This window comes from Suncus etruscus, chromosome 9 (genome assembly GCF_024139225.1).
Source record: "Suncus etruscus isolate mSunEtr1 chromosome 9, mSunEtr1.pri.cur, whole genome shotgun sequence".
Classification (NCBI taxonomy): Eukaryota; Metazoa; Chordata; class Mammalia; order Eulipotyphla; family Soricidae; genus Suncus; species Suncus etruscus.
The window spans coordinates 35,347,246-35,370,355 of record NC_064856.1 but is presented as its reverse complement, the minus strand read 5'-3'; the positions used below and the strand labels follow the sequence as shown (position 1 = coordinate 35,370,355).

The 23,110-nt window shown below is 40.0% G+C and overlaps 1 protein-coding gene across 1 annotated transcript in view; it reads left to right on the top strand.

Moving 5' to 3' along the window:
- Nucleotides 1-23,110, top strand: part of LOC126019133 (Putative N-acetylated-alpha-linked acidic dipeptidase) — a 71,068-nt gene continuing 47,958 nt past the window's right edge. Inside the window, exons 1-4 of the mRNA XM_049781326.1 lie at nucleotides 1-302; nucleotides 2,682-2,790; nucleotides 15,423-15,609; nucleotides 16,645-16,746. Of these exons, the coding sequence (XP_049637283.1) occupies nucleotides 185-302; nucleotides 2,682-2,790; nucleotides 15,423-15,609; nucleotides 16,645-16,746 (516 nt within the window). The 5' untranslated portion in view covers nucleotides 1-184. The remainder of the gene's footprint in view (nucleotides 303-2,681; nucleotides 2,791-15,422; nucleotides 15,610-16,644; nucleotides 16,747-23,110) is intronic.

The following is a 23,110-nucleotide window of genomic DNA, read 5'->3' as shown; positions in this document are numbered from 1 at the left end:
TGACTCCTCCTCTCAGGGATTGGCCGGGAAGAGGAACTTTCCGGGGGGAGTGACAGACTGCGCCGCTGCGGGCTGGACTCCAGGGTGCGGGTCGGGATCCCTGCGGCTGGCGCAGAAGCCTTTGCTTTTGCCTCTCACCCAAACCAGGGAGCCACAGCCAGGCTGATACTAGGAGCTCAGCAAGATGTGGAACCCCCTACAGGAAACCAGCGGGACCTGGGTTTCGGGGCGCCGCCCACGCTGGCTCTGCGCCGGGGCTCTGCTGCTGGCCTCGGGCCTGTTCATCCTGGGCTTCCTGCTTGGTAGGGCTCAGGCTCCCATCCCATCCCACCCCACCCCACTTTCCCTGTGACCCCTGGGGCAGGTGGCCAGCTCCCACCCTTCCCCTTACCCCTGTCCCACTCACTCCCTGAGGCAGGGGATGTTTACTTTGGTGAAATTTTTTTTTTTAATGTGAGGTTTTAGTTGTTTATGTCATGTGGGAATTATTTAACTATTTTGGCATGAATAACTTACTGGATATGATTTACAAGTTGCTTTGCTGCTAACTTTTTCCTTTTGATGATTTTAACTGTTGAGAACTTTTTTAGTGTGATGTAGACTTCTTTGTTTATTTTATTTATTGTCATTGATGAGAATAATAAAGACTTTTGAAGAAAAAAATAAAGAAAAAAATTCTGAGACCGATATTGAGGATCTTACTGTTTTTCTGTGTACTTTATATTAGATCTTATAAGTCATCTTCAGAGCTTATGCTCAGGTCATTATACCATTTTGAATTAATTTTATTGTATGGTCCTACGATATCGTTACATTTCATTTGCTTGCATATTGTCCGGTAATCTCAATACCCATTTGTTGAATAGACTTTTCCTTCACCTTTGATTGTTTTTTATTTGGGGGTTTTGATTTGGGAAATGCCAGGTGTTGAGGATTGCTTATGAGGGAGCATTGTGGTGTCAGTGACCTAACTTGGACCAAACTTGGGTCTGTGTGTAAACACCTTTCCAAGGGGATGTAGGCCTCCCAAGTAGTGCTTAGAAGGATAGGAAGAATGGGGAACCAATCCAGGCAATCAATAATCATCCAATTCAGTTGCATCCTTGAGCACTGGGGTCCCAGGGGCAATGAGGGCAATGTTTCAGGGGACCTCCAGGACTGAGCCCAGTGGTGCTGTGGTGGGGTGAAAGGACATGTGGTGTCTGAGGCTTTCAAACTCAGATCCCTCCTCTTTTTATTCTATATTTATTTATTTTGGGTTTGGGGGCCACATTCGGCCACGCCCAGGAGTTACTCTTGGCAGGCTCTTGGACCATATGGGATGTCAGGAGTCGAATCTTGTCAGTCCCAGTTCGGGAGAATGTGAGACAAATGCCCTACAGCTGTGCTATCTCTCCGGCCCCTCCCTCCTCATTTTAAACTGTGCAAAGCTTTGACCACTGAGCGCTTCCTGGGCCTAGATTTTCTTCTTTTTAAACACTGATTTTACACTTTTTTTTCCCTCCCTTCCCTTCCTTTCCTCTCCTCTCACAAATACTCTAGGGTCACATCTCGAGCCCTAGATCCTGACTTCGTTTCAGGAAACTTTCCTGTATAAATTTATTATTTCTAATATTTTTTCTTCTTTAGTGTGGTTCCATAATAGGTTCTCTATTAATACATACTTATTCCCTAAATCCTGATGTTCTTCCTTGCTCCAAAAGCTCCTCCTTCTTCATTTTGTTCTTTTTTCTTTTTATTTTTTTTTCAGATCTCAGTTGAAATATTTAAGCCTCATTGTTTTCATTCCAGGTTCCAGTCTAGTCCAAATCTGGACTAGTATAAGAACAACAATATTTTCTTTGCTTCCTAACCATTAAATTTAGTATGCTTGTGTATATGCATCTTTATGAGATTATCTGACAAGTTCCATTAAAGCTAGCCAAGTGATTTTGGAAATTATTTTATGTTCAGATAAATTTCATATCAACTTTTTCTAAATAAATCCTGTTGTGACACTTATTTCTTTCAAATTAAGAGCCAACTTCCTGTTATGATCTGTCTAGACATGATCTGTAGGCATTGCATAATCACGGTGATATTGGGTGAATTGTACTTTTTATTGTAGTTTTTTAAAATTGAACTGTTTGAGCCTTCTGCCACCAGAAACACAAAATTTCGGTATATTTTGTTGTAGTTTCAGAAACAGGAAAAAAATATCTGAGTTTTCTTCAACTCTTTTGGGGTAAATTTATGTATTTGAAATATTATACAGAATTAGTTCAGTTAAGCATTATTCTGTATTCTGCTTATTCTGTATCAACAAAGAAACAAATACTGTGCTTGAAGCTTCAAGGAATAAAAAGATGAATTTTCCTTTGTCTTAATATTCAGGATATCCAACCTGTTGACCCCATTAGTTAAAATATATTTAGTGCTAGTTTTCCCATGAAACATATCCCAGGATAACATTTATTATTGAAATTAGATTTTTAAAAATATGTTGACATTGATTTGCAATTTAAAAATCTATTTGAATGTGCTGTCTTTAGAGGAATTAGAATTAAGTTGAGAAAAATGCCACAATATATCTATTAAATGTCAGAAGTCACTAATAATTTATGTATTACATATGATACAATGGTAAAAATAGATCCTGCCTATTATCATATTTCTTCCTAATATGCATATATATTTTACAGGATGGTTTATGAAGTCCTCCCATGAGTCAACTAACATCGTTCCACACCATGATATGAAGATGGCATTTTTTGAAGAATTGAATGCTGAGAACATCAAGAAATTCTTATAGTAAGCATTTATCAAAAATTGATATGGGACAATTTGTTGAAAAATTTTGTTGTTCTATTTTGAAATTTTGATGCAATACAAGGTCTTGATCCAGTATGCAAGAACTTGATAATCAGGAGTTATTCCTGGCTCTGTGATCAGGAATCATTCTTGGTAGTTCTTTGGAGACCATATGGGATGACAGAAATTAAACTCAGATTGGTTGCCTGTGAAGCATATTTCTTCACCACTGTACTATCTCTCTGGCCCTTAAAACTATTTTAATTCTTATAATTAAAACTGGTTGGGCAGAGCATAGTTTGGAGCCACAGCCAGCTATGCATGCTCCTTAGTATCAAGCCCTGGTCAGCTGCATACAAGGCAATAATACTCTTTTTTTCTTAAATAATTTTTATTGTGACTAAAGTGAATTATGAATCTTTCACAGTAATATTTAGGGTACATAGTGTCAATGAATCATGGGTCTTTCCACCACCAGTGTTGTCCTCCCTCCACCCCTGTTCCCAGCATACATCCCATATCTCCCTCCTTTACCCCCACCCCACCCCCAGTATGCTAGTGTAACTGGTCCCCTCTGTGGATAGATTGTTGTAGACTAGGTATCGATTTTGTTGTCATTGACTTTGGGTTTGGTGGATAAGTCTGATCATTTTTTATTTCTACTCGATGTTCATACAACTGTTTGGTCCTGGTACCATTCATTTTTTCCATTTATGAGGTAGAATAAGATGATTCAAGTTATGTGGTTCTGTTTGGAAAAGAAAAAAGAAAAAAACTAGGAGGAGTCCATCCACAGGTTATAAATAACAATTTAAAAGAAGAAAGGGTAAAAAGAAAAAAAACATTACCAAAATCTCTTCAAGGCGTGTCTCGCTGGGGCTGTGAGTTTTCTGTTGGAGTTGTGGATTGTGCTGGTTTCTTTGCTTGGCAGACACTTGGGGGCCTCCCCAGGCATCCCCTGACGGCTTGCCTCGGCTGAGGCGTGTCTCGCTGGGGCTGTGAGTTTTCTGTTGGAGTTGTGGATTGTGCTGGTTTCTTTGCTTGGCAGACACTTGGGGGCCTCCCCAGGCATCCCCTGACGGCTTGCCTCGGCTGAGGCGTGTCTCGCTGGGGCTGTGAGTTTTCTGTTGGAGTTGTGGATTGTGCTGGTTTCTTTGCTTGGCAGACACTTGGGGGCCTCCCCAGGCATCCCCTGACGGCTTGCCTCGGCTGAGGCGTGTCTCGCTGGGGCTGTGAGTTTTCTGTTGGAGTTGTGGATTGTGCTGGTTTCTTTGCTTGGCAGACACTTGGGGGCCTCCCCAGGCATCCCCTGACGGCTTGCCTCGGCTGAGGCGTGTCTCGCTGGGGCTGTGAGTTTTCTGTTGGAGTTGTGGATTGTGCTGGTTTCTTTGCTTGGCAGACACTTGGGGGCCTCCCCAGGCATCCCCTGACGGCTTGCCTCGGCTGAGGCGTGTCTCGCTGGGGCTGTGAGTTTTCTGTTGGAGTTGTGGATTGTGCTGGTTTCTTTGCTTGGCAGACACTTGGGGGCCTCCCCAGGCATCCCCTGACGGCTTGCCTCGGCTGAGGCGTGTCTCGCTGGGGCTGTGAGTTTTCTGTTGGAGTTGTGGATTGTGCTGGTTTCTTTGCTTGGCAGACACTTGGGGGCCTCCCCAGGCATCCCCTGACGGCTTGCCTCGGCTGAGGTGAGTGTTTGGGGGCCGGAGTTGCAGATCAGGCTGACTGCTGGACCCCTAGGCCCGGCAGACATTTTGGGACCTCCCCCAGCCTGCATCAACCTGGGAACTTTGACCTGATTCAGCATTAATCTCTTCAAGGCGTGTCTCGCTGGGGCTGTGAGTTTTCTGTTGGAGTTGTGGATTGTGCTGGTTTCTTTGCTTGGCAGACACTTGGGGGCCTCCCCAGGCATCCCCTGACGGCTTGCCTCGGCTGAGGTGAGTGTTTGGGGGCCGGAGTTGCAGATCAGGCTGACTGCTGGACCCCTAGGCCCGGCAGACATTTTGGGACCTCCCCCAGCCTGCATCAACCTGGGAACTTTGACCTGATTCAGCATTAATCTCTTCAAGGCGTGTCTCGCTGGGGCTGTGAGTTTTCTGTTGGAGTTGTGGATTGTGCTGGTTTCTTTGCTTGGCAGACACTTGGGGGCCTCCCCAGGCATCCCCTGACGGCTTGCCTCGGCTGAGGTGAGTGTTTGGGGGCCGGAGTTGCAGATCAGGCTGACTGCTGGACCCCTAGGCCCGGCAGACATTTTGGGACCTCCCCCAGCCTGCATCAACCTGGGAACTTTGACCTGATTCAGCATTAATCTCTTCAAGGCGTGTCTCGCTGGGGCTGTGAGTTTTCTGTTGGAGTTGTGGATTGTGCTGGTTTCTTTGCTTGGCAGACACTTGGGGGCCTCCCCAGGCATCCCCTGACGGCTTGCCTCGGCTGAGGTGAGTGTTTGGGGGCCGGAGTTGCAGATCAGGCTGACTGCTGGACCCCTAGGCCCGGCAGACATTTTGGGACCTCCCCCAGCCTGCATCAACCTGGGAACTTTGACCTGATTCAGCATTAATCTCTTCAAGGCGTGTCTCGCTGGGGCTGTGAGTTTTCTGTTGGAGTTGTGGATTGTGCTGGTTTCTTTGCTTGGCAGACACTTGGGGGCCTCCCCAGGCATCCCCTGACGGCTTGCCTCGGCTGAGGTGAGTGTTTGGGGGCCGGAGTTGCAGATCAGGCTGACTGCTGGACCCCTAGGCCCGGCAGACATTTTGGGACCTCCCCCAGCCTGCATCAACCTGGGAACTTTGACCTGATTCAGCATTAATCTCTTCAAGGCGTGTCTCGCTGGGGCTGTGAGTTTTCTGTTGGAGTTGTGGATTGTGCTGGTTTCTTTGCTTGGCAGACACTTGGGGGCCTCCCCAGGCATCCCCTGACGGCTTGCCTCGGCTGAGGTGAGTGTTTGGGGGCCGGAGTTGCAGATCAGGCTGACTGCTGGACCCCTAGGCCCGGCAGACATTTTGGGACCTCCCCCAGCCTGCATCAACCTGGGAACTTTGACCTGATTCAGCATTAATCTCTTCAAGGCGTGTCTCGCTGGGGCTGTGAGTTTTCTGTTGGAGTTGTGGATTGTGCTGGTTTCTTTGCTTGGCAGACACTTGGGGGCCTCCCCAGGCATCCCCTGACGGCTTGCCTCGGCTGAGGTGAGTGTTTGGGGGCCGGAGTTGCAGATCAGGCTGACTGCTGGACCCCTAGGCCCGGCAGACATTTTGGGACCTCCCCCAGCCTGCATCAACCTGGGAACTTTGACCTGATTCAGCATTAATCTCTTCAAGGCGTGTCTCGCTGGGGCTGTGAGTTTTCTGTTGGAGTTGTGGATTGTGCTGGTTTCTTTGCTTGGCAGACACTTGGGGGCCTCCCCAGGCATCCCCTGACGGCTTGCCTCGGCTGAGGTGAGTGTTTGGGGGCCGGAGTTGCAGATCAGGCTGACTGCTGGACCCCTAGGCCCGGCAGACATTTTGGGACCTCCCCCAGCCTGCATCAACCTGGGAACTTTGACCTGATTCAGCATTAATCTCTTCAAGGCGTGTCTCGCTGGGGCTGTGAGTTTTCTGTTGGAGTTGTGGATTGTGCTGGTTTCTTTGCTTGGCAGACACTTGGGGGCCTCCCCAGGCATCCCCTGACGGCTTGCCTCGGCTGAGGTGAGTGTTTGGGGGCCGGAGTTGCAGATCAGGCTGACTGCTGGACCCCTAGGCCCGGCAGACATTTTGGGACCTCCCCCAGCCTGCATCAACCTGGGAACTTTGACCTGATTCAGCATTAATCTCTTCAAGGCGTGTCTCGCTGGGGCTGTGAGTTTTCTGTTGGAGTTGTGGATTGTGCTGGTTTCTTTGCTTGGCAGACACTTGGGGGCCTCCCCAGGCATCCCCTGACGGCTTGCCTCGGCTGAGGTGAGTGTTTGGGGGCCGGAGTTGCAGATCAGGCTGACTGCTGGACCCCTAGGCCCGGCAGACATTTTGGGACCTCCCCCAGCCTGCATCAACCTGGGAACTTTGACCTGATTCAGCATTAATCTCTTCAAGGCGTGTCTCGCTGGGGCTGTGAGTTTTCTGTTGGAGTTGTGGATTGTGCTGGTTTCTTTGCTTGGCAGACACTTGGGGGCCTCCCCAGGCATCCCCTGACGGCTTGCCTCGGCTGAGGTGAGTGTTTGGGGGCCGGAGTTGCAGATCAGGCTGACTGCTGGACCCCTAGGCCCGGCAGACATTTTGGGACCTCCCCCAGCCTGCATCAACCTGGGAACTTTGACCTGATTCAGCATTAATCTCTTCAAGGCGTGTCTCGCTGGGGCTGTGAGTTTTCTGTTGGAGTTGTGGATTGTGCTGGTTTCTTTGCTTGGCAGACACTTGGGGGCCTCCCCAGGCATCCCCTGACGGCTTGCCTCGGCTGAGGTGAGTGTTTGGGGGCCGGAGCGCGGCCGCTCCGCTGCGCTTCGCGGCCGCGCACTCCACCTCGCCAATGAGTACCACCACAACACGTAGAAAAACCCACAGCGTAAGCGAGACAATGGGGAGACTACGCAGACCAACTTCAACCATAGAGAATGAAGATGGAAACTCTGATGACCCAACAACGACCAACTACCTAAGCAGTCTTTCAGAAATGGAGTTTAGAGACGAAATATGGAGGTTGCTATCAGATATCAAAGAAAGTATAAATCAGAGCACTAATAAAAATCAAGAGAATATGAAGACAGAAATCAGAAAACTCCAAACTGAAATATCAGATCAGATAACAGGTCTGAAAAACTCAATAGACGAATTGAAGAACATAATGGATGAGTTTTCCAACAGGTTAACAGCAGCTGAGGATAGAATTAGTGCTTTAGAAGATGAGATGCATAACAACTTTACACAGCAGAAGAGATTAGAAAAAAACCTCAAATCAAATGATCAGACAATGGAAAATTTACTCAAAGAATATGAGAAGATGAAAATAGAAGTCTTTGATAAGCTCAACAGAAACAACTTCAGAATCATTGGAGTTCCAGAGACCCAAGAAGAAAATCTTCAGGAAGAATCAATGGTTAAGAACATCATCACAGAGAAACTACCAGAGCTAAAGAAAACATGTGACCAAATCCTGCATGCCCGAAGAGTACCAGCTAAAAAAGACCCCAGTAGAAACACCCCAAGACACATCCTAGTCACCATGATGAAACCCACCGATAGAGATAGAATACTGCAAGCAGCAAGATCGAAAAGGGAAATTACATTCCACGGAGCATCCTTGAAATTTACAGCAGACCTGTCACCAGAAACACTCAAGGCCAGAAGGCAGTGGTGGGACGTAGTGGCAAAACTCAATGAAATAAATGCTTCGCCAAGAATATTGCACCCAGCAAAACTAAGTTTCAGGTTTGACGGATGTATACACGGCTTCACAGATAAACAACAGCTCAAAATCTTTGCAGACTCAAAACCAGCCTTAAAAGAAAAACTGAAAGATCTACTCTAAAAACAAGACAGAACAAAAAACACACCAAACTTCTACACAAAGATGGCAATAAATCCCATGACAATTATTTCTCTCAATGTCAATGGACTAAATGCACCAGTTAAGAGGCACAGAGTGGCGAAATGGATCAAAAAACTGAAGCCAACCTTCTGCTGTCTACAAGAAACACACCTGAATAGTCAGAATAAACATAGACTCAAAATCAAAGGCTGGAGGAAAATCATTCAAGCAAACAACACCCTTAAAAAAGCGGGGGTGGCCATACTAATATCAGATGACACAAACTTTATACTCAGAAAAATTGTAAGGGACAAAGATGGATATTATGTACTAATCAAGGGATTTGTACAGCAAGAAGAAATCACTCTCCTAAACATATACGCACCGAATGAGGGTCCAGCAAAGTATTTAATACAATTGTTGACAAATCTGAAGAAGGATATCAATAATAACACAATAATTGTGGGAGACCTCAACACAGGCTTGTCAACACTTGATAGGTCAACCAAATGGAAACCCAACAAAAATATACTAGACCTGCAAAAAGAAATGGATGAAAGAGGCCTAGTAGATATATATAGGGCACTCTATCCTCAGAAACCTGGATACACATTCTTTTCCAATGTACATGGATCATTCTCCAGGATAGATCATGTGCTGGCACATAAAACATACCTCCATAAAATAAAAAAGATAGACATTTTGCAGGCTGCCTTTGCTGACCACAAGGCTCTGAAGTTAGATGTGAACTGCAAAGGGACACAGAAGAAAAAATTTAACACCTGGAAGTTAAACAGCCTCATACTCAATAACCAGTGGGTCCGAGATGAAATCAAGGAGGAAATCAAAAGGTTCCTGGAAACAAATGACAATAAAGACACAAACTATCAGAACTTATGGGACACAGCAAAAGCAGTACTGAGAGGAAAATTTATAGCTTTGCAAGCACACATCAGGAAGGAAGAAGGAGCTTACCTGAGTAGCTTAATGACACAGCTAATAGAACTAGAAAGTGCTCAACAAAAGGACCCAAAAATAGGGAGACAGAAGGAAATAACAAAGCTGAGAGCAGAAATCAACGAAGTGGAAACCCAAAAAACAATCCGAAAGATCAACGAAAGCAGAAGTTGGTTCTTTGAAAAAATAAACAAGATTGATAGACCATTGGCAAAACTCACAAAGCAAAAGAAAGAGAGAAACTTGATAACGCGTATTAGAAATGAGAAGGGGGAGATCACTACAGATACTGCAGAGATTCAAAGGGTATTCAGAGAATACTTTGAGAAACTCTATGCCACTAAATATGAGAACCTGGAAGAAATGGATAAATTTCTGAACTCATATAACCTTCCACGGTTGAATAAAGAAGAGGTAGCATATCTAAACACCCCCATCACTATTGAGGAAATTAAAACTGTAATCAAAAATTTACCCAAAAACAAAAGCCCAGGCCCTGATGGATTCACGAATGAATTCTTTCAAACCTTTCAAGAGGAACTACTACCAATTCTGGCCAGGCTCTTTTATGAAATCGAAAAAACAGGAATACTTCCAAATAGCCTTTATGAAGCCAACATCACCTTAATACCAAAACCTGATAGAGATGCTGCCAAAAAAGAAAATTACAGACCAATATCCCTGATGAACACAGATGCAAAGATCCTCAACAAAATCCTGGCGAACAGGATCCAGTGCCTCATCAAGAAGATCATTCACTTTGATCAAGTAGGTTTCATCCCAGGAATGCAAGGATGGTTTAACATCCGTAAATCTATTAATATAATACACAACATAAACAACAACAAAAATAAAAATCACATGGTCATATCAATAGATGCAGAAAAAGCATTTGATAAGGTTCAACACCCATTCTTGATTAAAACTCTCAGCAAGATAGGAATAAAAGGAACCTTTCTCAATATAGTCAAAGCCATCTACCAGAAGCCAGTGGCAAATATTATCCTCAATGGAGAAAAACTAAAATCCTTTCCTCTAAATTCTGGTACAAGACAAGGCTGTCCTCTCTCACCACTCCTATTCAACATAGCACTGGAAGTACTTGCTATAGCGATTAGGCAAGAAAAAGATATCAAGGGAATTCAGATAGGAAAGGAAGAAGTCAAGCTCTCACTGTTTGCAGATGACATGATACTCTACTTAGAAAACCCTAAAGACTCTACCAAAAAGCTTCTAGAAATAATAGATTTGTATAGCAAAGTGGCAGGATACAAAATTAACACACAAAAATCAATGGCCTTTTTATACACGAATAATGATAGGGAAGAAATGGACATTAAGAGAACAATCCCATTCACATTAGTTCCACACAAACTCAAATATCTTGGAGTCAACCTGACTAAAGATGTGAAGGATCTATACAAAGAAAACTACAAAACACTGCTCCAAGAAATAAGAGAGGACACGCGGAAATGGAAACACATACCATGCTCATGGATTGGCAGGATCAACATCATTAAAATGGCAATACTTCCAAAAGCATTGTACAGATTTAACGCGATTCCTCTAAAGATACCCATGACATTTTTCAAAGAAGTGGATCAAATACTTCTGAAATTCATCTGGAACAACAAACAACCTCGAATAGCTAAAGCACTCCTTGGGAAAAGGAATATGGGAGGCATTACTTTCCCCAATTTTAAGTTGTATTACAAAGCAACAGTTATAAAAACAGCATGGTATTGGAATAAAAACAGACCCTCAGATCAGTGGAATAGGCTTGAGTACTCAGAGAAGGTTCCTCAGACATATAACCACCTTGTTTTTGATAAAGGAGCAAAAAATCCTAAATGGAGCAGGGAAAGCCTATTCAACAAGTGGTGTTGGCACAACTGGTTAACCACTTGCAAAAAAGCGAACTCAGACCCCCAGCTAACACCATATACAAAGGTAAAATCCAAATGGATTAAAGACCTTGATATCAGAACTGAAACTATAAGGTATATAGAACAACATGTAGGTGAAACACTCCAGGACATTGAGACTAAAGGCATCTTTAAGGAGGAGACAGCACTTTCCAAGCAAGTGGAAGCAGAGATAAACAGATGGGACTATATTAAGCTGAAAAGCTTCTGCATCTCAAAGGAAATAGCGCCCAGAATACAAAGGCCACCCACTGAGTGGGAGAAATTATTCACCCAATACACATCAGATAAAGGGCTAATATCCAAAATTTACAAGGTACTGACAGAACTATACAAGAAAAAAACAACTAACCCCATCAAAAAATGGGGAGAAGAAATGAACAGACACTTTGAAAAAGAAGAAAGGCAAATGGCCAAAAGGCACATGAAAAGATGTTCAACATCACTAATCGTCAGGGAGATGCAAATCAAAACTACTATGAGGTACCACCTCACGCCACTGAGATTGGCACACATCACAAGAAAGGAAAACAAGCAGTGCTGGCGGGGATGTGGAGAGAAAGGAACTCTTTTTCACTGCTGGTGGGAATGCCGTCTAGTACAACCTTTATGGAAAGCGATATGGAGATTCCTTCACAAACTGGAAATTGAGCTTCCATACGATCCAGCTATACCACTCCTAGGAATATACCCAAGAAACACAAAAATACAATACAAAAAACCCTTCCTTACTCCTATATTCATTGCAGCAGCGCTATTTACAATAGCCAGACTCTGGAAACAACCAAGATGCCCTTCAACAGATGAGTGGCTGAAGAAACTGTGGTACATATACACAATGGAATACTATGCAGCCATCAGGAGAGATGAAGTCATGAAATTTTCCAATACATGGATGTACATGGAATCTATTATGCTGAGTGAAGTAAGTCAGAGGGAGAGAGAAAGACGCAGAATGGTTTCACTCATCTATGGGCTTTAAGAAAAATGAAGGACATTTTTAACAATATCTCAGAGACAAGAGAGATGAGGGCTGGTAGGTGCAGCTCAGGACATGCAGCTCATCACATAGAGTGATGAGTGCAGTTGCAGAGATGACTACACTGAAAACTATCATAAAATGTGAATGAATGAGGGAAGTAGAAAGCCTGTCTCGAGTACAGGTGTAGGGGGGTGGGGAGGAGGGAGATCTGGGAAATTGGTGGTGGGAATGTTACACCGGTGAAGGGGGGGTGCTCTTTACATGACTGTAATCATACAACTATAATCATGTTTGTAATCACGGTGTTTAAATAAAGATAAAAAATAAAAAAAAAAAAAAAAAAAAAAAGAACAAAAAGAAAACCAAAATAAACAAACCAAAAGACGCAAACCAGCAACTACAAAAAAAGCACAACAGCAACAACAAAATAAAACAAAACCAAATAATAACCACGAGAACAAAAGAGGGGGGTGGGGAAGGAAGGCTGATGTGGCAAGATTTTGTGCCAGCACAAAAGGCAATAAACTCTTTTTTTTTAATTATTTTTATTTTGTATTAAATACCATGATTACAAAGTTGTTCATGATTAAGCTCTCTCTCTCTCTCTCTCTCTCTCTCTCTCTCTCTCTCTCTCTCTCTCTCATATCTCTTTCTGTGTCTCTGTCTCTATTTCTCTCTATTTTTCTTTTTAGACACTGTGGTTAGCCCTATTATTAGTGAAGTATTATCATGCATATCACATTGTCTCTGCCTTTACCCAGTTAGTGTCCAGAGTGATCAGTATCAACTATTATTGTCATAGTGATCTCTTTTCTGTCCTAGCTACACTGTTCCACTGTTTGTGAGAAGCTTCCTACCATGGTCTTGTCCTCTTGGTCCTCCTCTCTATTGTCTCTGGATATTATTAGCACACTATCTTTTATTCTTCTTATATTCTGTAAATAAGTGAGATTAGTCTATGTTTATCTTTCTCCCTCTAACAAATTTCATTCAGCATAGTACTCTCCATATCTATCTATGTATAAGCAAATTTCATGACTTTATTTTTCCTAACAGTTGCATAGTATTTCATAGTGGAAGATGGACCATAGTTCCTTTAGCCACTCCTCTGTTCTTGGGCACTTCAGTTGTTTCCAGATTCTGACTATTGTTAATAGTGTTGTAATGAACATAGTAGTGCAGATGCCTTTTCTACATTGTGTTTTTGTCTCCCTAGGGTATATCCCTAGACGTGGTGTTGCTGAATCATATGGGAGCTCAATTTCTTGTTCTTAAGGCAATATTCTTAACTGTAATGCTATCTTTCTTGCCCACAATTTAAATGATTTTAACATAATCAAACATTTTAATTTATTTTAATATCTTCATTTCAAAAATAAAAATAATCTGAGTTTACTTATTGAGTGGTTGAGAGCGATTGTCCTTGATAATTGAGATTCCATATAAAAATTTAAGATACTATGTAGAATTAAACATTTTAAATTAGAGTTATTAGGCCAGAGAGATAGTCTTGCCTTGCTTTGCAATTGCCTTGCAAATGGCTACTCTGGCCAATCCCCAGTACCATATATGGTTTCCTAAGTACTGCAATTTTTTTTTCTCAAAAAATATTATGATTACTACAGCCAAGTTGCTTGTTAGTTTTTTTTGTTTTGTGTTGTTTTGGTTTGTTTTTTTGGGTCACACCCACCAGCACTCAGGGGTTACTCTTGGCTCTACACTCAGAAATCACTCCTGGAAGGCTCAGGGACCTTATGGGATGCCGGGATTTGAACCACCATCCTTCTGCTTGCAAGGCAAATGCCCCACCTCCATGCTCTCTCTCCAGCCTCATGCCTGTTGGTTTTTTTAAAGTCACATAAAAGAGTAGAGTGTTTTGTTGATAACACTAGTTCTCATTATAGATTTTTAAGTATATTAGATTGCATGATTTATGGAGCTTAGGAAATTCAGTCTGAAATTTTGTGCTTATGTTTAAATATTTCTCAATGAAGATGCTTTAGAAATGGTTACTTATAGAAAATTTTCACTTTGATGTAGTTTTCAGTATTTAAAAAATAAATGCAGGGTTGGAGGGTTAATACTGAGTTTAAAGTGATTGGCTAACTCAGATTCAGTTTCTAGCATTACTTATGATTTCCTGAGTACCACCATATGTGATTACTAAGCACAATACCTAGAATAAGCTGGGTATGCCTCCCCCAAATTTTTCTTAATAGAATGAAATTAAAATAAATGCAATTACTAGTAGTACTTAGCACCTCACAGTTTAGTTGTTCTTTTGAATAACTGTTTTTATATTTCCAATATAAAATTGCAGTGAGGAATAGTACATAATATCTCAGGATGCATGGATCTTAAGAATTGGACACTTTCCTACCTTCAGGATCACACATTATAATTCTCTACAAAGATGTGATTTTATTTATTTTTTTCAGTGGGTACAATTAGAGCACTAAAATTAAGGACTGGAGCAATAGACAGCATGTAGGGTATTTGCCTTGTATGCAACCAACCCATGTTGAATACCGGACATCCCATATGGTTCCCTTGGGCCTGCCAGGAGTAATTTCTGAATGCAGAGCTAGGCATAACCCCTGAGTACCACCAGGTATGGCCCAAACCCAAAATAAATAAATAAATAAAGCATTAAAGTTAAAAATAAAGGTAGAGAGATAGTATATCAGGTGAGGTATTTTTGTGTGCTTGACCCAGGTTTGATACATTGCATCTCATATGGTTCTCTGAGCACTGCCAGATGTAATCCTAGTGCAAATCCAGGAATAGCCCCTAAACATTACCATATATCACCCAAAACCTAATGAAAAAACAACAAAATATACTTAAAAAATCTATTTTGGATCATGGGTAATACTTGGGTAGAGCACTTTCCTCGCATGAGGCCCTGGATCCCCAGAATACCCCCCCCAAAATTCTATTTGATGTATTAATGTGATTTTGTCTTTTTTTTTTTGGTTTTGGGGCCACACCCTGCGGTGCTCAGGGGTTACTCCTGGCTGTCTGCTCAGAAATAGCTCCTGGCAGGCACGGGGGACCATATGGGACACCGGGATTCGAACCAACCACCTTTGGTCCTGGATCGGCTGCTTGCAAGGCAAACGCCACTGTGCTATCTCTCCGGGCCCTGATTTTGTCTTTTTAATATATCAGATTTCAAATAATTTTAATATAAATTTAACTTATTTGGCTGAATTTACCTTATTTTGGATGAAGTTGAAAAAATATTTATAATTAATTTCAATTTTCAATTTTTTTATCAGTAATTTTACAAGGATACCACATTTAGCAGGAACAGAACAAAACTTTCATCTTGCAAAGCAAATTCAATCTCAGTGGAAAAATTTTGGCCTGGATTCTGTTGAGTTAGTTCATTATGATGTTCTGTTATCCTACCCAAATAAAACTCATCTCAACTACATCTCAATAATTGATGGAGACGGAAATGAGGTAAGGAAGGGAAAGAGAAAAGGACTGCAAATAAAGAAAAGCAAAATGTATCAAGAAGAGAAAGGAAAGGGAAATATTTTCACTAGGTATGTTCTTTCCAAATTTACACCTTTATGTGAAAATGCTCTCTACAATCTCTGGGAGCTGAAGAGATAGCATGGAGGTAAAGCATTTGCTTTGCCTTCAGAAGGTCTGTGGTTTGAATCCCGGCATCCCATATAGTCCCCTAAGCCTGCCAGTGATTTCTGAGCATAAAGCCAGGAGTAACCCCTGAGCGCTGCTGGGTGTGACCCAAAAACAAAAAAAAAACAAAAACAAAAACAAAAAAAAAACAAAAAAACAAATATATATATATATCCAAATATTGTTACAATTCAATAATATTAAAATTTATCAGGGATGCTTTTTCTATCTTCTTTATACTGTGAAATATTTTCTTATGAATCTTGAATGTAATGTGTGATTGAAAAGATTGAGAATTAATGAATGATGATGTTGTGATTTTTATTAGTTATATTTATTGGCACTATTATTTTATAATCATTTAACTATTGCTAAGTTTCTAATCAACTAAGTAGGATGCATTTTTATAGGTTCACACTATAAAAAATACTACCAAAGTTTGGTGTTATTCGGAAATCTAGTGACCCAACGTGCAAGATGCTTAGTGATTTTGTTGTTTTATTTGGCCTCTAAACTATTCTTATTAAAGCTGGTTCTTAGGGATCCTGTTGTAGTAAGTTAATTTGCTGCAAAATATCTTCACCTTTTTACAGTAAAGTACTCAGTGTTTGTTATATGTTCTTCAAAGACTGAATGGGATCAGAGATGTAGCTCAAGAGTTAAGACATCAATCCTTGTTCAGTCTCTGGCACCACAAGCACTGCCAGCAATGACCCCTGATCACAGAGCCAGGAATAACTCTTTACCATCTTCAAATCCCTCTCCTTCTAAACAAAAGACTAAATGATCAACTCTGTGCTGATGTGAAATTATATATATTTTCCCTTTACTTATTTAGTTTTATTTCTTTAGATTTTCAAAACATCATTATTTGAACCACCTCCTCCAGGATATGAAAATGTTTCAAATGTTGTACCACCTTTCAGTGCTTTCTCTCCAAAAGGAATACCCCAGGTAAAAAATAGCATGTGCGCGTTCTCTCTCTCTCTCTCTCTCTCTCTCTCTCTCTCTCTCTCTCTCTCTCTCTCTCTCTCTCTCTCTCTCTCTCACACACACACACACATACACACACACACATGTATGCACACACATGCATGCACACATCCATGGACAAAGAGGATAGGGATATAGTTCACATATAAAACACATGAACCACCCACCATCCTTCTGCATACGAGGCTAATGCCTTACCTCATGCTATCTCTCCGGCCCAGACAACTCACATTTTAAAAGTACTATCAAACACATTTGCATGTATGAAGCTATAGATTTTATCCCTGAACTGCAGAACTTGCATAAATAAAATAAATATTAGAATTCCCTCGTGCAGGCAAGAGGTAAAAAGGAAAATTTTTGATATAATTAACTATTTGCTGCTTTCTCACAGTTAAGAACTAAAAAAAGGAATATTTATTTTTATTATTAATTTTAAGATATTTACCATGAGTTGCGCAAATTCAGTATATATATAGATATACTTATTAATATTTGACCAATCTAAGCCTCTTCAAAGTATAGAGCATTATCATCTCTAAGAGAACTCTCTTTATAGTGACTTGAAGCTGTCACTGATAATTTTTTCCACCATTGATTAATTTTACCTATTCTAGAAATTATTAAATAAATGTAAGTGCATGTCTTTAAAAGAATTTTGTAAAACTTGTAGTTTTTTGCAGTGATAGGCACTTTTAATTCTTGTACATTTTTATGAATCAGAAAATAATGAAAATTATTAAAAAGTACAACATACAAATTTTTGAAAATAGAAAAGTGTGGAAAATCATTAGATGATTTTAAAGTTTCACATTTTTTGTTGTTGTGGCAAAATGATTGCAGAACTTTTATTTGTTTTTAAGAAGACATTTATTCTTAGTATCAGGACTGTGCTTTAAGAGAATAGCCTTGCATGCTGCCAACATAGATTTAGTTCCTAGCTGTTCTAAGCCCTGAGCTGACCAAAGTGGCCCTGATGAGTTAAACACAACAGGGCCTGCACTTCTATACATCTTCAGACTCAAGCTCAATAGTCTGAGAATCACCTGAGATTGCATTCTAATTCTCTCTCTCAACAAGAAAATGATAATGAAAGTTTGGGGAAAATAATTCTAGTTCAACAATGCCAATTTGTATTTGTTCCAAGCTATAAAACAATGGTACAGTATAAGTTTTACAATGATCATTGTGTGGTCTACGTCCATACCACCCTGAACGCGCCTGATCTCGTCTGACAATGATCACTGTGTGAAACAAAGCTTTAAAAAAAAAAAAACTAATAATGACAACTCACATTTTATTTATTTATTTTGGTTTTTGGGTCACACCTGGCAGCTCTCAGAGGTTACTCCTGGCTCTATGCTCAGAAATCGCTCCTGGCAGGCTGAGGGGACTATTGGGATGCTGGGATTCAAACCACCCACCGTCCTTCTGAATACGAGGTGAACGCCTTACCTCATGCTATCTCTCCGGCCTAGACAATTCACATTTTAAAAGTACTATCAAACACATTTGCATTTTAAGTCTGTTATTTTATTTTTTGACCTTTAAAAAATCTTATTAAAGCATTGTGATTTACAAAGTTATTAATAATTAAGTTTTAAACATACAATGGTTTCAACACCAGTCCACCACCAATATTTTCTTTCCTCCACCAATTTTTCCAATTTACCATCACTACCTACACTACCATTACCACCATCACTCATAATTTCAGTGTTGTTGGTAATGTGGTTTGGATCTGTCATTCTTAAATTAATGTCTAATCATCTCTCCATCATAATTTTGTGAATATTACTGTTTGATTCAGTGATAACTACATCTGCAGATATTTTAGAACTACTCTCAAACAAAAGAACTACTTTCAAAATTGGTGATATTAAATAAGGATAGGCTTTAAATAAACATTTATGTTTTTAATGTAATTAAAATGAAATTGGCTGTAATCTAGTTGATTGATAAAGCTGTATTCACAAGGTTGATGAATAGCATTAATATTGCATGCTTTTAAGAAGAAATTTAATCAGAAGGAATCCTTTTAGTGAATGAAGCAGAGATTCAATTGCTATCTTAATAAGCATATCTATTTTTAGTTAAGGTTGCAACATCTTAGTACCCTGTTTCTCTGAAAATAAGACAGTGTCTTATGTTAAGTTTTGCTCCCAAAGATGTGCTAGGTTTTATTTTCAGGGGACGTCTTATATTTCCATGAAGAAGAATGTGGTACACAATTATTGCTAAATGAAAATAAAGGAAATTTATTACCTGTACACCGTACGGTAGTATGGTAATTGTCAATGCAAACCAGCAAACCAGACAAACTGTGAATCCTATATATGCCAGTAGAGTTGGCCCTAGCAACCAGTTTACAATAAATTAATTTTTATTTTAAGCCAGAGTCTAGCGGGCCTTTATTTTGAGGGTATGCCTTATATTTTACCCAGAAGGAAGCCTGTAAGTAGGTTTATTTTTGGAGGATATCTGATTTTCAGGGAAACATGGTACTAGTTTAATTTGTCTGCTTTTTTTTTAATATTGGCAAAATTTATGTAGTACTTATCAGTGTTTTGGGGTTGCATACATAGTGGTGCTCAGAATTAATCCTGTCTCACAGAGAATACTCCTAAAAGTGATTATTAGGGAGCTATATAGAGCACAGGGTATTATACCTTGGTCAGCTTCCTGAAAGGCAGGTGCCCTACCCACTAGATTATTTCTCTGGTCTGAATGTTTATCAACATTTAATATACTATATAATTTCTATAGTTGTTAATTTTGCTGCTTATCATATTATCTCTATACTTTACATGAATATTAAGTTCCTTTGAAAATAAGAATTTTCTATATTCCTAATTTCTAGAATAATGCTAAACAAAAGTGACATATCTTCATCTAATTTTGACAACTGAATTCTAAAGACAGCATTAAAATAACTATTTTAGTAACTTAAATTTTTTGTGCATATTTTATGAGAAATGTAGCAATTAGTAAAAATAATAATGAAAATATAAAATATTAGTCTCAGACATTGCTTCAGACTAGCATGTGTGAGAACTTTCCAAAGGAAGACATGGTTTGCTTTAAAGAAATATATTCACATCATCAATTTTTCAGTGTACTTTTCCACAGAATTGAGAACTTACAGTGAGATTTTGCTATACTATTTTATATATCTTATTCACAATAACTTTATGTTTTTGCTTTTTTATTTTTTATTTATTTATTTATTTTATTTTTTGGGCCACACCCGGTAATGCTCAGGGGTTACTCCTGGCTATGTGCTCAGAAGTTGCTCCTGGCTTGGGGGACCATATGGGACACCGGATGATCGAACCGCGGTCCGTCCAAGGCTAGCGCAAGCAAGGCAGGCACCTTACCTTTAGCGCCACCGCCCGGCCCCCTATGTTTTTACTTTTTAATGAAAGGTAACATTCAATATATTCTAGAACACAATATGAGAAGCATATCTTTTTTTTAAATAATAATTTTTATTTTGACCAAAGTGGATTACAAATCATTCACAGTAGTATTTTAGGTACATAGTGACATTGAATCAGGGGCATTCCCACCACCAATGTTGTCCTCCCTCCACCCTTGTCTATATGTGGGCATGAGAAGCATATCTTTAAGACTCCAAAAAGAGAGACAATTACTTTCAATATAAAGGTAGTGAAACATTCTAATATATAGGTAATACAAGATTTGGTTAGTCAAAAGATTTGCAAATGAACAAAATTTCCAGTCAATATCATTATATTTAACTTGGATAAATAAGTCAGTATGTGGGGCCGGAGAGATAGCATAGAGGTAGGACATTTACCTTGGTGCAAAAGGTCAGTGGTTCGAATCCTGACATCCCATACGGTCATCCCCCAAGCCTGCCAGGAGTGATTACTGAGCATGGAACCAGGAGTAACCCCTGAGCATTGCCGGGTGTGAACCCCCCCCAAAAAAAGTCAGTATGTATATATTTCAGGGGACTTGAGTGGTGTTTGAATATTTTAATGAAACTTCCATGGAAAAACTTTCATTTTTAGTTTAACATTTCTCAGAATATGTACGATATAAGAAATATGAACATAGAGGCTGGAAAGATTGTATAGCAGTTAATGTGCTAGCATACGACCAATCAAGGTTCAATCCACTATTCCCTTAGCCCTTCCAGTACTAATTTTTGAGTGCAGAATCATGAATAAGCCCTGAGCACCACTAGGTATGGTCCAAGAATAAAAACAAAAACAAACAAATAAAAAAAAGAAATATGAAGGTAACTAAAGCCTAGTCCTATGTCATTCTAGCAGTGACTTATTTAGTGCCAAATGTTGCTAATAGTACATTTATAACATCACTGCAATTAATAGCTTATTTATTACATTGCAAGATATGTTTCAGTAAAATATTATTCAATATTTGTTATTCATTAAAATGTGTGATATTCTTAATATTATACTAATAATAATTATAATAACTTACTCTGATTATTTTTCTGAAAAAAATACATTTTCAAAACACCAAAATTATAGTTAACAGGAACTGAAATAGACTTTAAAATAATATTGTTAATTAGGAACTTAGAGGATCAGGGAAATAACACCACAGTGCCTTGTGAAAGACAGTCTCAGTCAACTTAATGGGCAGTTCTATAATTCTTCAAAATTGTTCTTCAATATGATTGAGTTCAGATCCTCAAGTCTTTGTTCTCCCACACAGATCAGCCCTTCAACAGGTGGTCTGTGATAAAAAGATTGCCCATAGCTGATGCAATAATACCTGGAGCAGCTGAGAACTGCAGTGGTTGTAGACACTGGTTGTTAAACCAGACACCTTCATTGATGAATATGGGTAACACATACCAGTAGCCTGAGAAAATATCACTTACTTCGTAAAAAAAAAAATGTATTTAAAGCATTATGATTTACAAAATTTTTCATAGTTGAGTTTCAATATATGATGTTTTAGCACCAATCCTACCACCAGTGCTAACTGCCCTTCACCAATATTCTCCCCCAGAGACATTCAGGGGTCTCAAACTCGAGGCCTGCTTGCCGCAAACGGCCCTCCATACAACATTTGTTTTGTTTAGTTGTTTGGGTCACACCCCCCAATTTCAAGGCTTACTACTGACTTTGCACTCAAGGATCACCCCGATTTTGCCTCCTGCGGCCCGCAGGTAAATTGAGTTTGAAACCCCTGGATCTCATACCTTCTAACCCATCTCCCAGCCTGCTATCATAATAGGCACCATTTTAAGTTTGGTTGTTAAAATTTGGGTCTCATAATTTCAGTGTTGCTGACTCTGTGATTTGGATATTTAGATCTATCCTTCCGTAATACCACTTAATGTACCTGAACATTCTTTGGCCCCTTTCACCATCAGTCTCTCTCTACCTCCAATCTGTTTTTAACTTCTCCTCATTATACTCTGGGGGTCAAGACTGTTCTAGACATTCCCACTTAAACCATCACATTTTCTCCTGTAGTTATTCTATATACCACATATAAATGTTATTAATTTGTTTTTATCCTTCTTCTGATTTACTTAATTTAACATGACATCTTCCAGTTCCATCATGTCACAAGGCATTACATAATTGCATCATTCCTAGGAGCTATGTAGTATTCATTGTTTATAAGTACCACACCTTCATGATCTACTCATCTTGGATTGATTCCAATTCTTAGCTATTTATTGTACTGAGTGCTGCTATGATATGCTATGATATGAGTGGTATGCATATATACTTTCAAATGAATGTTTTTATTTTAAATGCTATTGAGGATGAAGTAATGAAATACAAGGGAAAGAAATAAGGAATAAGTGATACATTCTGAAAAATAGCCCTTCTACTTTTCAAAACATGTTGAAAAGTATGTCACATCTTTCTTAAGTCCTTTTTTGATACATATACAGTGGTATAATATTGCTTCTTTTTTTTTTTTTTTTTTTTGGTTTTTGGTTTTTGGGCCACACCCGGTAACGCTCAGGGGTTACTCCTGGCTATGCACTCAGAAGTCGCTCCTGGCTTGGGGGACCATATGGGACGCCGGGGGATCGAACCGCGGTCTGTCTCCTAGGCTAGCGCAGGTAAGGCAGGCACCTTACCTCCAGCGCCACCGCCCGGCTTCTTAAATGAAATAGGTATAATTCTAATGCCAATATAAAAATATGAGAGGTATATTGTACTTTACAAAATTAATTTAGAAAGCAAGTTGGCAAGAGACATTTGGAGAATACTGATGAGTTTCTGATTGAGATATTATAAAGTTATATATTATAAAGTTATGCTTAGTCATGGTAGTTACTCAGGTACAGAGTAAACGAATG